Here is a 15737-nt window from a genome sequence, read left to right as displayed (position 1 = left end):
GTTTGCTTTTACCTTCAATTAACTTCCCCATCTTCTGATTTTTTTGGTTTCAGTGGTTCACCACCACCCTGCATTTACAGGGCCAGCGAGATGCATTTACACAGCCAGGAACTTGGTTGCCTTTAAACAGTCTTATGCCTGGCAATTTGTCAGGAAGGTTGTTTTGGGGAAGTGTGGCCTCTCCACGTTAATAACATGATTCTTAATTGTTGAAAAAATTATACAGCCTTTAGCTTTACTGTTGTTTCCCATCCGAAAACAGATGTTAAAAACTGATGATTTTGGTGACTTAAATGTATTGAAATTCAACCTCATAAACCCTAGTCATTGTCTTACTATTTGTTGTGATATTTTGGGGCAAGCCTCTTTTTAGTTGATGGTGTTTTAAAATTAGCTTTGAGGTGCTAAATGCATTTATCTTTAAGGTTTTGTATACTTTAAAAATGGGAGAGGGAAGGGCTCTTCAAAAAATTTTTAAAAATCTTTAGCTAAGGTGACGAGGGGGGAGGCTTTTCTTGGGAAAGACGCTACATATGTGAAATGATGAAAAGTGTAGGCATGGCCCACTTATTTTTCTTTCCTTGGTTTTTTTAGAGTGAAGACATAGCCCAGAGAGGGAGGTGTAAAGCTACAGGTATGGGCTAACTGCTGGATGGGTTTGCTTCATGGGCGTCTTTTTAACCTTGCATGAGGCCTGTTGTGCAGATGTGAAAAAATTGACTTCAGGAAGGTGATGGCTTTTCCCCTACATTATAGGATATAATTTCCTGTTCCTAGGAAGCTAGAACTATTTCTTGTTTTCTTTCCCAACTCTTTCTCCTTAGGTATTTTCCAAGGCAGACGTAACTCCCAGTTGAACTAGCTGCTGCCTAGTTCTAACAGCTGTGGGATGGGGAGGGGAGTGTGTGTGTGTGTGTGTGTGTGTGAGAGAGAGAGAGAGAGAGAGAGAGAGAGAGAGAGAGAGAGAATGTGTGTGTGTGTTGGGAGCAGTATTCCACACAGCATCTACCTAGCTAACTTTCGCCATTCCCATTTCATAGCTGGAACACCCCAAGTAAACTAGAACAAGGATGAGGATAGAACTTAATGGATTTCACACACATAACATTTACCCTCCTAGAACCAGAATTTGTTCAATATTCTTATAATCTTACAATATTTTATAATCTTGTAATATCTTATATTTTTAAATTAGTACTGGAGCTTAAAGAATTATACTTAAGTTCCAGAACTAGTTTAGGATCTGAAAATATGACCTAATTTGAAGGGTAATCACAATTTCACAGGACAATTTATTAGGTCAGGTTTAGTCCCAGAAACTCCAAGGGAGGCTCTGACCTTATACTTTTGCTGACAGCACTAAACTGAGAAAAGAGGGTCTTTCTGCTGGTCCTTATCTTTGACACTGATTAGGGGAGGAGACAGTGATTAAGGATGGGGTAAGAAATGGAAAACCTTTTAGATTTCAAAAAAGGTGGTAGTTTCTCCCCTTCAACCTTATCATATCCTCTCAATATACCGCCTATGATAATTTTACAGGCAAACAAACCAACTTGCATAAACAATCACAAAACTGAGTGCTTTTTGTCTTACAGTGATTTTTAGATTTGAAGTAGAGAAGTTTTTTTGTTTTTGTTTTTTGTTTTTTATAATATTTCTATTCCTCCTTTACTTTAAAACTCCCCTTCTCCCACGTTCAGAATTATTTTTTCATTGTCAAGACTTACTGGAAACTCACTCTGGTTTGTTTTAAAGTATACTTAACCATCATGTTTTTTGCTAAAAAGTTACCACTATGTGAGATGCAGAAGAGATAATTATCAATATAGATCAGTATGTTTTTGCATATGCAAGATACTGGATTGGGAGCTCACTAGGAGACCCACTAATTACATTAGAAGTACTCAAGTTTTGAAGTGACATTCAGGTCCATAAAGGTTTTAAGCTAAATTTTTAAGTTCCTCGATTGGTTATTTTCAAGTTATATCAATTTCTATATTGCTTATGTCATCTAACTGCCAGAAGCTGGGAGAGGGGGGATATCCAGCCCACTTAACTGAGGTTTTCACTTCCCTAGATTTTTATACTTTTCTTTACAGAGACTGTTGGTGATTTTTTAATACGTAGATTCTCTTTTATAATTTAGTAGTAGGCTCTAATTTCCTCTAAGCTCATATAACCAAACTTCACATTTTTGCCCTTTAAAACACATTTAGATTACCAGGGTGGAAGTATAAAAGAAGCCCTTCACCTGTCATTGAACTCCCTGGTTACATTAAGATAGGCAGCCTGACATTTGCACGTGCCACCTGTGTTTTGTTTTTTGTTTTTTTGTTTTGTTTGTTTTTTTGTTTGTTTGTTTTTGCTCAACTATGCTTTTCTGAATTGTTCTTTTACTCTTGACAAAACAAATGCTGTGATTTCTAGCACTTCTCTCTCTGCTAATCCAGTTTTTAAACTGTTTATTCCGTTACAATATTGTAAATGCAGAGTGTGCTATTCTTTTGAGGGGTTCCCCTTATCAGCTGATGATAATCTTAAAAGTTCCCTGTGTTCAAGGATTCCTTTAAATTCCCTGTGTTGTGAACTGAACTTGAGTGAAGTGAAAAGCAACCCTAACGATAAAAATGGAAAGAAGGCCTGTGAAATTTGGGAGCCTTCAGTGATACAATTTTAATTGAGTGACTGCCTAAATGTTATCATCAGTTGATAATCTTAATGTTACAGCAGGCTGATTGTCCCTGCCCTCACAAACTCAGGCTCTGAATTGTTGTCCTTATTCAAGGCAAAGAAAACTGAGGCAGTCAGACAATCAAGGAAAGAAGAGGACCCCACTAATGTAAATTCATAGTGAGAGGACCCGTGGTAAAAAGGGACTGAGGGAAAGTTAAGGCCTTCTTTTGCAGTGGACCCTTGGTTGTGACTCTTCCTGCCATCTCTGTTTCTAATGCATCCTTTGTGGCAAAAGCCTAGAATGTGTTTCTGATTAAGAAATAAGAAAACTTACGGGCAGTTTTCTGTGGATAACTTTTAATTCTACCTTTTCATTTTTCTCTTAACACCTGCATTTTTATATTCCCACAATCATTTTTATCATCATTTAACTTTGTAACCCTTTTCTAAATTTGACTGACTTGTGATTAATTTCTGTGCTTTTTTTCCCATAAGCATGTTGAATTTAATTATTCTGAGATAACTCTTGTGACCTGCCTAAAGAGAAGCATCCTCTTTCATGTAATAACATTTTCATCTTGTAGGTTTTTAAAGCGGTGTTGCTTTATAGAATCGTAAAATGAAATTTAAAACAGTGCTCTAAATCAGTGCTTCCCAACATTTGGCTTGGTAAACATGACTGTGAGGAGAGCGCATCGTTTCATACACCAAGCAGTGCCCGGCTACTCAGTAAAGTACCCTACATTTAAGTACTCTTGCTCCAGATTGAAATAGAGATGCAATTAAAAGCTATGTATTTTTAGTGAATAATAAAAGCATAACAATAACCAGTGGGATTCCTTAAAAGTTATTGATTCCTTTTTAAAGGAATCCTTGAACTAAAAAATCTAATCTGGTTGTTAACTGACCTCACAAATTTACTTCTTGGTCCAGGTAGCTTTCTGTAGGAAGAGGCATGTGATCAGCTCCAGTGTACAGAGGAGAAAGTAGGACACAGCTAACCAGTAACTTAACCAGTCCCAGCTTGGGTTACCGTCTTCTGCCTGTCTGGCAGTCAGGGCTTGGTGAACTGTGGACTGTGTGCCAGTTGCACAGTCTCCTCTCAATTGTAACTTGTTTCTGCTTCCTCCTTTAATAGGATGGAAGAGAGCTCCTGCCACTTCTGTCTCTGAAGCAGTAGATCAAGTGAGCCAGGATCTCTGACAAAATAGAAAAGCATTTAGGTGCTATTAACAGTTTTAAATTTTGGATGGTTATGTCTGGATATTGGAAGAAAACACCGTTTCTACCTTCTGGGGTCAAATGTAGACAGATGTCAGCCATTGTTACACAGACTAGAACATTTAGGCTGATACCATGACGTGCAGCCTTTCATTATTTTTTACAAAGCAACTCTACATGTTTAGAGTTCGTTCATTTACCTCTTTACAGGCTGAACATAACTTCTTTTTTTCAAAGTTCCCTGTGTTGTGAACTGAGCTTGAGTGAAGTGAAATCTTTGAGGTAAGGCAACCCTAATGATAAAAATGGAAAGAAGGCCTGTGAAATTTGGGAACCTTCAGCGATACAGTTTTAGAGTCACTGCCTAAATATTGAAATGCCACCATTTGTTGTTTGGAGGGATGTGGAGCTAAATTGAGAACGGGAGCACCACATCTGCCTTGACTGCTAAGTATATCCATCTCTGCTGCTCACCCACAATAGAATTTTTATGTGCGCATTCATTAATCTTGGTTTTAGCAACAGTTGAAAGGAGGACAGAAAACGAAGAGGCTTAGTCTACATTTCTCTGTCCTTCCTTGCATGTTTGAGTGTTTGTCCCTAGCAGGCTCCGGTTTTTTTTTTCATTATTAGAAAGGTCAAACAACTGAGAAGACATTATTTCCTAGTACTCTATCAAGAGGCAGAATATTACGGTTCCATTTTTATTTTTACTTTTTAAATTTTCTGGCAAATTAGGATTCATAGCCAAGAAGTTCTGCCTTGTGCCACCTAATAAATAGCACGAAGCAACAAATTTTAAAGTCCTTCAGTCTGGTGAGGAAGCACACTTTGCTCTCAGCACCATCCAGAAGCCAGAGTGGTCCAGTGCGGGTCGTAGTGTGTGAGCAGTAAGTTTCTGGTGGCCATTTCTCCGGCCAGCTTGCCTCTGACCTCCTTCTGATGGTGTGAACTGTTCCTCCTTATGTGACTGTTCTGAGGTCAGTTGGACCCAAGCACTGTACTCAGTGCTGTCTTTGGCACATGGGAACTAAGTTCAGACCAAGGCTCAACTCAGCTCTTCTTTCCAAAACCATTTTCAGACCACATGAGGTGAGCTGCCTTTTTTTTTTTTTCTTCTCTTTTTTTCTTTTTTTCCTTCAGGTAGTTTCAGGCTTTGGGGGCCCTCAAAAACTGGTTTGCAGGAAGGAGTTTGGAAGATGGGAAACAAGTTGGTGTTTCTTCCGCTCTGTTAGCCACTGCTGTCTTCATGGATCTGACACTCTATTTGTCTGACAGTGCACTTAGTACTGCTTCGCCAGGGAAAATCACACAAAACAAGCCTGGCGCATCAGCGCTTTCATTGTGTGCCGGGCTGAGCCTCCCTGCACATGGTCACAGCCCCCTTTTAATCCAGTGCTCCCTTTCCTTTCCCCAGCCCTGCCTGTTTCTGTGGCACTTACTGCTGGTTTCCCTGAGCTCCTGTTTCCACTTTGTGTTTTTGTGGGGCCCAGGAAGCTAAAGCTGTGTGTATTTGTGGATCAGACAAGTGCAGCAAGTTAATATCATTGGCTTCTGAAGGGGAGAGTGAGGTGATGGCTGCGTTTAAGTTGGATTTCCTTCCAGAAATGATGGTGGATCATTGCTCTTTGAATTCCAGTCCCGTGTAAGTATTTCTGTTGTCTAATTTTATTTTATTTTATCATAAGCAGAGGAACTGGGTTGTCTTCTTGGTTATTTAACAAAAATAGTCCCTTAAAAGAGAGAAGAAAAAATTGGGTGAGGAAGCCGAAGCCCATGCTATTGTTACCTTCTATTGTTGTCTGATTCCGCGTCCTTACTGCTGATGAACTTGAGCTGTAACTAAGTTCTGTACGGAAGGGTCCCGTTGATAGATGACCAGCATCATCAACGCGAGTGCGCTGGCTCCTGTCCCTTCAAACTGTTCTCCCATAGGGTAGATTCCAGGGGCGTTTTTTAACTGTAGCTTTATTGCTTTGGGTTGGATATGTAATTTCAAATAATTTTTGGGGAAGTTATTTTTAATGATCAAATTCTTAGCTCATAGCACAGAGAGTGTACTTAGTAGTATATACAGAATGCTGTATTGACATGTAAACTGTTATTCTGGGTTTTGATTCCCCCCCCCCCCCCAATCTAATTGAAAATGCAACACAATACATGATTTGGGAGATATCAGGTGCCCCCCCAAAAAAAAAAAAAAAAATCTAGATCAGTCTTGATTGGCAACTAAATTTTCAATATGGGAATGAGAAGCCTCATCAGTTTGCAGTGCTGTTGAGGAAGTGGCAGGAAGTGAGTGCCCTTGTACACAGCAAAAACGCCAGCCTGGCCCTGAGTTGTAGCTGTAGGGAGCCTGAAGTTCGGGCTTTGTAGAGAACACGTTTCTAACTCCTGGTTTCAGTTACTTTAACCGGGCTTCAGAGTATCTTGGAACCTCAAGTAAATGAGTCTTAGGTTAGTCAAAGCCGGGAATATTAAATGGTAGAATAGTCCCTAGATAACAGGTGGTAGTTGCAAGTTTTGAGTCCAGGCCTCCATGTGCAGCTCAGGCTACGCTAGGCTTGGGTGTAACAGGTGCGGATAATAGCAGATTCTGAACAGCTCTTCGTGGAATAACTTGGGATCCTCAAAGTTAGCCTGCTTGCTTGTTTGAAATATTAGGTTGCTGCAAAAAAGTTACTTTTGTACCAACCTAATAGATTCTAGCCTCCTCTGTAGTCTCCAACATAATAATAATCTAGAAGGCTTTTTATGAGACTTCTTTACTGCTAAATTCTGTTTTAGCCGTAGATAGCAGATGAAGTCACAGTGAATGCCGTGATGAAGTCTCACTACGTAGTGGAACTACTCCCGTGTACAGGGATATGATCCCTAGAAATAGGACTTCGTGGCTCAAATTATCTTCCATTGTAACACTCTCTCTAGGCCTTGCCATTGCCTAGTGTTCAGTTCTTAGGTACAGCATTTTTCCTTAGTCTGTTTTCTCATCTTTTAAGTGGTTGGACTGCTTCAGTATCCCATGAAATCTGGACCATGGAACACTACATGAGCGTTACCTGGAATGTAAAAGTGCAGATTGCAGGGCCCATGCGCAGATAGTCTTATGCTGCAGGGATGCCTAAGAATCTGTTGTCTGGCAATACCGCACGTGGGTGTCGTGCACCCTGAAGTTTGAGAACTAACGGGCTGATTACAGGTCATTCTGAGTAGAGGTAATCAAGGACTAGACTATCCTGTCATTTTTTCCCAAGTGCATTCGCATCTGTTTTAGTCATCTGTCTTCACAAAAGCGCTGTGAGGTTCATTGCCCATTTTACAGGTAAGAAACCCCGTAGAGAGAGCTTATAACTGCCTTGCCTGAGGAGAGTTGGTGTCCACCTTGGGCCTACAATGCAAGTTTAGTGCTGTACTCTCTTTATTTTTGCCCCCTAGACCAGGCCTCGGGTGTCATTGAGCAGTTAGCATCAACGCTTCTCATACACCAACACACCACCGAGTTGGGCAGAAGAAAGGTCTGGAGAATGGTGTGTGCTTGCTGCTGCTGTCTTGGTTTCTAAGCCCTTTTCACTCTCACTACTTTTAGCAGGCTTGACATCAGTGATTTTCTCTCTGAAGCGATACTGCCTAGGAATGTGATCTAGCGATGTCTTCTTTCCAAATTTCTATACAGCAGAGAAGAATTGGTGGAGGAGCTGTGGAAAGGCCTTGGGGACCTGGGCCGTAGTTCTGTTCGCATTTGTGATAACGTCCTTGATTCTGTTCTGATCACTCTTCAGCTTCCAGGTTCTTCTTACTTTGCTTGCACCCTAAGACATGGCTGTTCTCCAGGGCTTGTATCTCAGGTCTTTTCTCTTGGGTCTTCCATTGTTTAAGGGGGCACTGATTGCTTTTCTGAGTCTCAGATCTCTATCCCCTAAATGTCCCCTGAGCTCTATAACTTTGTTTTAAAAACTGTTCATTGATCACTTCCATATGGAGGCTTCCCATGCAAACATGCCCCGTATTGTCTGCACTAGAATCGATAACTTCTAGTTCCTCGTCTTATTGAGTAATCTCCACGTTCTGGTGGATCCTGTCCCACCCACCACCCCCTCAATTTCTCAGTGTTGCCTGAGACTGATTCCTAACTTTTGGAACTAGTTTTTTCAATAGCCTCCTGATCTCCGTATTTCCTCACTGTATTTCATCCTCTAGATTATTGCCCGATAGCTTTTAAAGGACAAATGTGATCACTTCCTGTTTAAAAATCTTGGAATAAAGTCCAAGCTTTTCAGTATAACATGGAAAGCCCCTCACTGGGTCTTTCCAACTATCTATTCTCATTGATTTTCTAATATGTTTTCTTTTTTCTAATATTTTAAAATATTTTTATACTCTCCCCTAACTTTCTCAAGTCCTTTTTCTACCTTTCTAATGTTACCTCACTCTCCTTTCCCTTTTGAGACCTTAGGGTTTCCTCTTCACCACTTAGGCTTTCATACCTCCATGCTATGTAGCACTTTTTCCAGCTGCTTAGTCCATTCAGCTTAAATGCCTGCACACACACCTCTCCTCGAAATAAAATAGAGCCACGTTTTCCGCAGAACTTTTATTTCTTTGTTAAAGCATGTGTAGGGTATTACAGTGGGCCCTTCCGTTTGCTCAGTGCCATTACCTCCACGGCAGCACTCATTCAGTCCACTTTAGTAGACCCTTGTAGTGCATAGTATCTGGCACATAGTAGGAGTTTGGAAAATACAGTTGAATGAATGATAAGTCCCGTGGTTTTTTTTGTTTGTGTGTGTGTTTTTGTTTTTGTTTTAAGGAGGGCACAGCTCACCGTGGCCCATGCAGGGATCAAACCAGCAACCTTGGTGTTATTAGCACCACGCTCTAACCAACTGAGCTAACCGGCCACCCCTGAGGTGTTTTTTTTTTTGTTTTTTTTTTAAATAGAGATGATTACAGAGATGAGGACTACAGACATCTCATAACTCGGGGAGGAAGGTTGAAAACCTTCAGAAGCAGATTGGTAGTTGTTCTGTTGTTGAACGGTCACATAAAAACCTTTATTGATAGCTTGTTTTCCTAGTACCTAACACCCCAGTCAACATAGGAAGATCTCCCTTTATCCAAGTGAAAATTAGTTCCTTCCAGCATAGACACATTCTGTCTTGTTCCCACTAGAGAACAGCTGGTAAGTAACTGAGGACAGTGTTTCTGGGTCCTTTTTATTTGGATGGTCTTCTGTGCCAGTTTTTTCACAGCCCAGTATGTGAGCCAGAGGGACCTGGTAGGGGTGGGTGGTGGCTGGAGATTGGGATGCAACAAGTATTTGTGGCTGCTGGGGAGGTGAAGGGATTGGTAAGTATCTGAAATTTTTCTGTTTGTATAATGAACAAATGGAGGTCAACAGGTAATGAGAAGGAAGAGTGAAAAAAAAAGTGAAAGATTTCAGAAATGCTTTCTAAACAGATGCGAAAGTAATATTTGCCAGCCTGTTTGGCTGCAAGGAACAGATACCCCCACTTAAGCTAGTGTATATGCAAGATTTTCTTGTAAGGACTGCTATGGACTGTGCTATAATGTAATCTGGAACCCCACAGCTGGAAGACCTGGAAATTATCCTTCTGACTCAGGACGCATGTTCTGCTCTCCCTACGTGTGCTGCTGTTTCTGCTCTTCGTCTGCCTTGTAACTTCGGTTGCAACTTGGCTTTCTTTATCTTGCCACTACCCTTCCAGCCTGTCTGCATCTCTCTCTCTCTCTCTCTCTCTCTCTCTCTCATTGAGACATAATTTACGTAAAATAAAATTCACCCCTTTTAACTGCCCAGTGCGTTGAGTGTTTACTATCACCACTGTCTAATTCCAGAATATTTTCATCGCCCTGAAAAGAAACCCTATACCCATTAGCAGTCATTCCCACCCCTTCTCCCCTCCCCATCCTCTATTCCTAGGCAACAACTAGCCTACTTTCTGTCTCTGTAGATTTACCTATTCTGGGTATTTCATATAAATGGAATCACACAGTATGTAGCCTTTTGTGATTGGCTTCTTTCACTTAGCATAATGTTTTCAAACTTCATCTATATTGTAGCACGACCCCTGTTATCTCTTGCTACTGCCCTTTCATCTTGTCAGCTTAACTCACTGTCTCTAGTTGCACCTTTTCCACTTCTGGCTTCACCACTGCCTGTTTCTGTTAACCATTTCCAGATTCTTTAGAGCAGTGTTGTACAGTAGAACTTTCTGTGATGATAAAAGTATTCTATATTTCTGCCATCCTATGTGGCAGTCACTAGTTACATGTGGCTAGTGAGACTGAGGAACTGGGTTTTTAAAATTAAATAGCCACATGTGGGTAGCGGCTGTTGTCTTGTTCAGTGCAGCTGAAGAGGAATTTGACTGGCAAGGCCTATCTTTCTGTTTTAAGCATCCATCATGCTGTTAGGTTTCTGGCCAGCCAGTGCATCCGCATGTTGGGCTAAGATTCACCCCCGGTCTAGTCAGCTAGGGTTTGCGGGTGGGAAGAAAGTGGTAGAGAGCATCAGTTCTGCTCCCTGAGCTGGGCCTGGGGCTGGGAAGTTTCCAGAGGGAGAAAGATAGGAGAAAGAAGAGAGAGCTTAGGAGTTTTGAACAGATATGTGATTTGAAAATAAAGCTCTTTGTTTTCCCTCCCGTTTCTCTTCCAAGTTGGTTCTCTGCTCTGTTTCCCTATGGCATGTTCTATTGAGAATCAGCCAGATGAGACAGCCTCTGGTCCTGATTTCTCAGTTTCTCATTCTTAGTGGTTTGCCAGTTGGTGCCATTGTTGCTTCTGCTGTCAGAAACGGAACATAGAAAGAGGTGGGTTAGTGCCATGCCCTCCCCCAAAGCACTTGCTGCCTTGTTATCTACCCTCTTCCCGCACTGCTGCAGTCCCTGCTTTTTTTCTCTCTCCCATCTTACTCTCTACTTCACAGAAGTACTGGCAGTTTCCACAGAAGATAAGAATTCCACAGACTTGCCTCTTAGGAGTGACGGACCCTGTCACTTCTCCAGGGGGCTCTTGAGCAGGCATAATAAATACGCAGAATTCATGGTCACTGACCCTGAGGAGCTCTCCATCAGGGGGTACATAAGCACAGATTTGAATGGATTTAATGACATGTAGAAAATGCCATACCGGGACAATGTGGGATCCTTGGCGTATCACACTGGGGGTCTTGTCCCCAGGTGACTTGCTTTTGCAGCGGTTACTTTTAACTAAGGACAACATGCACACTGGAAGTATGTGTGGAAGGTTGCAGAAGAGCATTATTGCTTATCTCTTCAGACACAATAATAGTTGATGAGAAAGTTTCTGACTGCTTGTTACATATACATAGGTATACATGTGGTTGCTTCTCTTTTTTTCCTCTCTGCTGATGTTGCCACTTTTATTTCTAACTCTGTCGTCTTCATGCGCTCCAAAGAAATGTTTTCCTTATTCACCATTGTATGCCACATCTAACACAGTGCCTGGCCTGTGTAAGTCAGTGCCCAGTATTTACTGGAGGGAGGGCTAAGCCAGGGCCTAACTCCAGTTGCATGATATCCACAGTATTGTGAGCCTGGCCTGATAATTTGCTGTGCTCTAGAAATGCTTCTCAAACTGGTGAAAGGACTGTGTCCTGCCCCTGCCCCCAGTTTATAAAATCCAGTAAAAACAGTTGAATAGAAAAACAAAATAATAAGGTGTGAATTTGCATTTTGTGTGTCTTATTAGATTGAACATTTTTAAAATCACTTGATCCAACTGCTGTAAAAGTTTCTAACGAGTTCAGTTTGAAGATTGCCCCTGGTCCTTGGCACCTAGAGTAGCACTGCTCTTGGGGATTCTTCTAATGAATTGGTGTTGGGGGGCGGGTTTGTTCATGGAGTAAGTAGAATGAAGAAATGAGGGATTTAGAGAGTAAAGAGAAAGGAAGGACATTTATCTGGAGTTGCTGAGTCTACTGAACTTTTATACACACCGTAATCCACATGTGTTGACTATATTGATGCTTCTGCACTAAACAGTGATGAAGAAAGTTTAGAAACGGCACACGAGTTCAGAAGAAAGGGACAAACAAAACAGTGGCCTCCAGTGTCATGCAAATGAATAAACCCCTGTCTCTTCAGAAATAGCTATCAGCTTCCTTAGTAAACACTCTGAGCACCACTGGGGTTTTATCTTAACTCTTCCTGGAATAAAAATATGATTGAAGATTAGCAACATTTTAATAAAATATTAAAATTGGTGATTAAAGTTGTTGAGGGCAGGTCATAGGGAGTGACATTCATTGTTTAAGCATAGTGCTTTTTTAAAAAAAAATCACGGTAGCATGATTTCTGTTAGAACATTAGGTTTAGGCTTCTAAAAGCAGTTACATTATTTTTTTGGAACAACTTGCCACATGTGCTTTTAAATTAATTGGTTAAAGGAAAACCAATAAAACAGTGCATCCCAAAACACTTAAAAGCAAACAAAAATGGTAGATTGATCCTGTGACCAAAAAAAGGCTAGATGGATTCTGTGACAATGAAGTAATCATAGGAGGTAATAGCTGCTTTTTAATTTGTGAGCCCTCTTTATGAACTGCATTCATTTCTCTCTGGGCGAGTTGCTTAAATAGAGGAAATTGTTGAGAAAAAGAAACTTCTCCCTTCCCACATTGAGTACTTCCTTTGAACCAGGCATTGACTGTAGCAGGTGTGGCTACAAGAATGAATAGGAAATAAACCAGTTTCTGCCTTCAAGGAGCTATAGACTAAGAGCCAGAGTGTGGGGAAACTTCACAGACACAGCAGTGAGAGTTGGTCTCTGTACCATACCATTCATCTCATCAGCTTTTGACAGTTAGTGCTAGGTTTAGCAGAGGTGATGTGAGAATAGCCCCTGTGGGTGTTTAGATACAAGAGATTTAGGAATTAAAAGACAAAGGTTGAGCTGCTTTCATAGATTCAGCATTCTCAAGGATCTTTAAATATTCAAAAAAATAGTGGTGGAAAAGCTACTGTTTTTTTCTTTCATGAAAACTAGCATTTTATTTAGGACTGGATATTAAAACATGGCAAATTTGAATATGATAATGTGATTCTGGATTAAACAGCAAACACTAACACAAAAGTTAATTATGCTAGCTATTTGGAATTTAAGTTGTTATTACTTGAGATAACATCTTGAAACAGTGGTAGGAGGAGTTCTTTGATTATTTTGAGTGGTGGAAATATTTATTGTGCAAGAATCCCCCTAGGTTCTTGGCAGTTGCAGGGCTAGCAAGGAAGGTATTAAAGTTAGCATTAAGTTTGGTGTGATAGGATTGGAGGAATTTGTTGACATTGTAATGGTTGCAGTTGGTAAGGGAATTAACCGGTAAAGTCTTAGAAAAATAGCAGTAAATTGGATAACTTAGAAACAGTAAAAACCCAGAATGATGGCATCATTGTTTATGTTTATATAACCATCATTTGTCAGAGTTTAAGAGGCAAAGCTTTGTTTTAGTCTGGGTGCCTAACTCGAGAGCACCAGGATTAACACATGAGACAGCCACAGAGGCCAACATTCTAGTCAGTTCTGAGAATTCTCATGCTAGACAAGGAATAAATGAAACTCAGTTTCTTAATTAAAACCCGGGATGTCCTAATCAGATTGGTGACTTTAGTTTGGGATCTAATTATAATGGAAGGGGGTGGCCATGGTGAGGGGGGACGGGGGAACTCTGGTAACTCATAAATTGAGTGGAAGTAGTGAAAGGAAGTAGAATTTTCCCCCTACTTTTCCAGAAAGTAGTTGACATCTTTATAGCAAAGAAAACTCCCTCTGGAAAGCAACATGAATACATGAGTTTTATTTTATCTAATGCAGCTCAAAGAAAATGAACGGCACCCTGGACCACCCAGATCAACCGGATCTTGATGCTATCAAGATGTTTGTGGGCCAGGTTCCGAGGACCTGGTCTGAGAAGGATTTGAGGGAACTCTTTGAACAGTATGGTGCTGTCTATGAAATCAACGTCCTAAGGGATAGGAGCCAAAACCCTCCTCAGAGCAAAGGTGAGGGCTTCGGTTTTGCATAGTAATTTCTGTCGTGTGCGTGCTGTTTTCTCATTGGCAGAATGTTCCTGTGGTAATGGGGGGAGGGGGATGTCTGTCATTTTATAGTGGCTTATATTCCAGCCCAGACACACTTAATGGATTAAAAAATGAAAAGTTAAGGTGACTTCATGAGGATTATTTGTAAAATGGATCTTGAGCAGTCCTTCGCGAGAACTCCGAATTCAAGAGACAGACTCTTGTTAGTGTCTCATTTGATCTTGGGAATGGATTGACAAAAATAAAGTGTAAGTAAACGAACCACATAAGGTTTTCTTTAGTGTTTTGGCTAGGATAAGCTGAAAGAAAAGACTGTCCGTGTACCCATGGATTTTTGTTAGTGTATGTAGATGATGACTCAGCAGTGAGGAGGGACTATGGACCTGAGGTTTACAAGATTTGCTTCCTCCCTCACATCCCCAGGAAAGACACAAAGCACAAAATCTACAGCTCTGTCAGCGCCATGTGCTGTTAGAAGCTTAATTACATTTGATGAGAACCAAGAGTCCACAAAAGGATAGTAAGAGGTTCTCTAAGTCATTTTATAATTTAATAAATGATTGTGATGTTTGAGGCATGTGGTAGGAATTGGCTACAATGCAAGGAGTGGTTTATTCTGTGAAAGAAAGAGTTTCTCGTAGACTCCACGCCGCAAGAGTGCAAAGCCCCGGTCTTGTCTGGACCTGAGTCATCTTGCCCAGCACACTACCTGTTGCTCCAAGTAGGGTGGGTTGAATGGCATGGTACTGTGACCTTTGTAAGGGAAGTCATCTTTCCCGGAGAAGTTATAGGAGCAGCAAAAGAAGAATTTTAGTAGAACTGAGAGAATATAACAATAAAGAAAATGCATAGAAAATGGGGGGGGGGTTGTTTCTTTCCCCCCTCTGCTAGGTTCTGTGTCTCTCTCTCTGTCTCTCTGTGTGTCTCTCTCTGGCTAATTTTAATAAACCCTGCCATTTTTAAGTTCCACTGTATCTGGGAGTGCTCTAGGAATTGTCCACTTTGCAAGGACTGGTTTGATTTTCTGAACTCGTACTTATTGCAGGGTGCTGTTTTGTTACGTTTTACACCCGCAAAGCTGCATTGGAAGCACAGAATGCTCTTCACAACATGAAGGTCCTCCCAGGGGTAAGAAATCTCCTGCTAGTTAGTGGGGTTGTGGGGGTTTTGACACGTGGAACGTGCTGATGCATGTCAGGCGCACCCTGAAAACCAGTTTGGGCAAAGGGCGACTGCCCCAGGGATTGATGTAACGGGGATATTTCACAGAAGATAGGCTGAAAGTAGTTGTCTCTCAGCCAAGAGAATTTTGCCTTCTTGACTCAGCATTCTACCTATTCTGGTATTTTGTGGGGGAAAGATCATGAAGCAGACGTGAGTTCAAGAGAACTCTTAAGGCTTTAGTTTTGGTATTCCTTTAGAACCCTGATTTATATTCCTGAATGCCTTCAATGTATGCCATGGTAATATTCATTTTCCATTTTAGATGCATCATCCTATACAGATGAAACCTGCCGACAGTGAGAAGAACAATGGTAAGCAAGCACACCAGCCCTCCCCTTACCAGCTTTCTTCCTGGTTCGTTTGCTGTTTCTCGTGGCATCTGGATTGTGTAGTGCTCTAAGTAATTTCTTTCTGAGGTAGAATTAACAAATTATATTAGTTTCAGGTGTACAATATAATATTTCAATTATTTGTGTATATCGTAAAGTGGTCACAATACGGTAAGTCTAGTTAACATCCATCACCATATGTGGTTACAAA

General features: G+C 41.0%; 1 protein-coding gene across 33 annotated transcripts in view; it reads left to right on the top strand.

The window, feature by feature from the left end:
- Positions 1–15737, top strand: part of CELF1 (CUGBP Elav-like family member 1) — a 66711-nt gene that overhangs the window by 32906 nt on the left and 18068 nt on the right. For 14 of the 33 annotated variants that reach the window (XM_019743668.3, XM_074336373.2, XM_074336376.2 and 11 more), the window contains exons 2-4: positions 13747–13934; positions 15019–15101; positions 15460–15508. In XM_019743668.3, coding sequence (XP_019599227.1) covers positions 13757–13934; positions 15019–15101; positions 15460–15508 — 310 coding nt within the window. In that variant the 5' untranslated portion in view covers positions 13747–13756. Of the gene's footprint in view, positions 1–594; positions 635–5311; positions 5540–13746; positions 13935–15018; positions 15102–15459; positions 15509–15737 lie in introns of all 33 variants that reach the window. The other 19 variants (XM_019743655.3, XM_088789578.1, XM_088789577.1 and 16 more) reach the window with 4 other exon arrangements.

This window comes from Rhinolophus sinicus, chromosome 14 (genome assembly GCF_057876585.1).
Source record: "Rhinolophus sinicus isolate RSI-liver-muscle chromosome 14, RSI-T2T, whole genome shotgun sequence".
Lineage (NCBI taxonomy): Eukaryota > Metazoa > Chordata > Mammalia > Chiroptera > Rhinolophidae > Rhinolophus > Rhinolophus sinicus.
The sequence above is the reverse complement of the archived record's forward strand: the minus strand, read 5'-3'. Positions and strand labels throughout refer to the sequence as shown.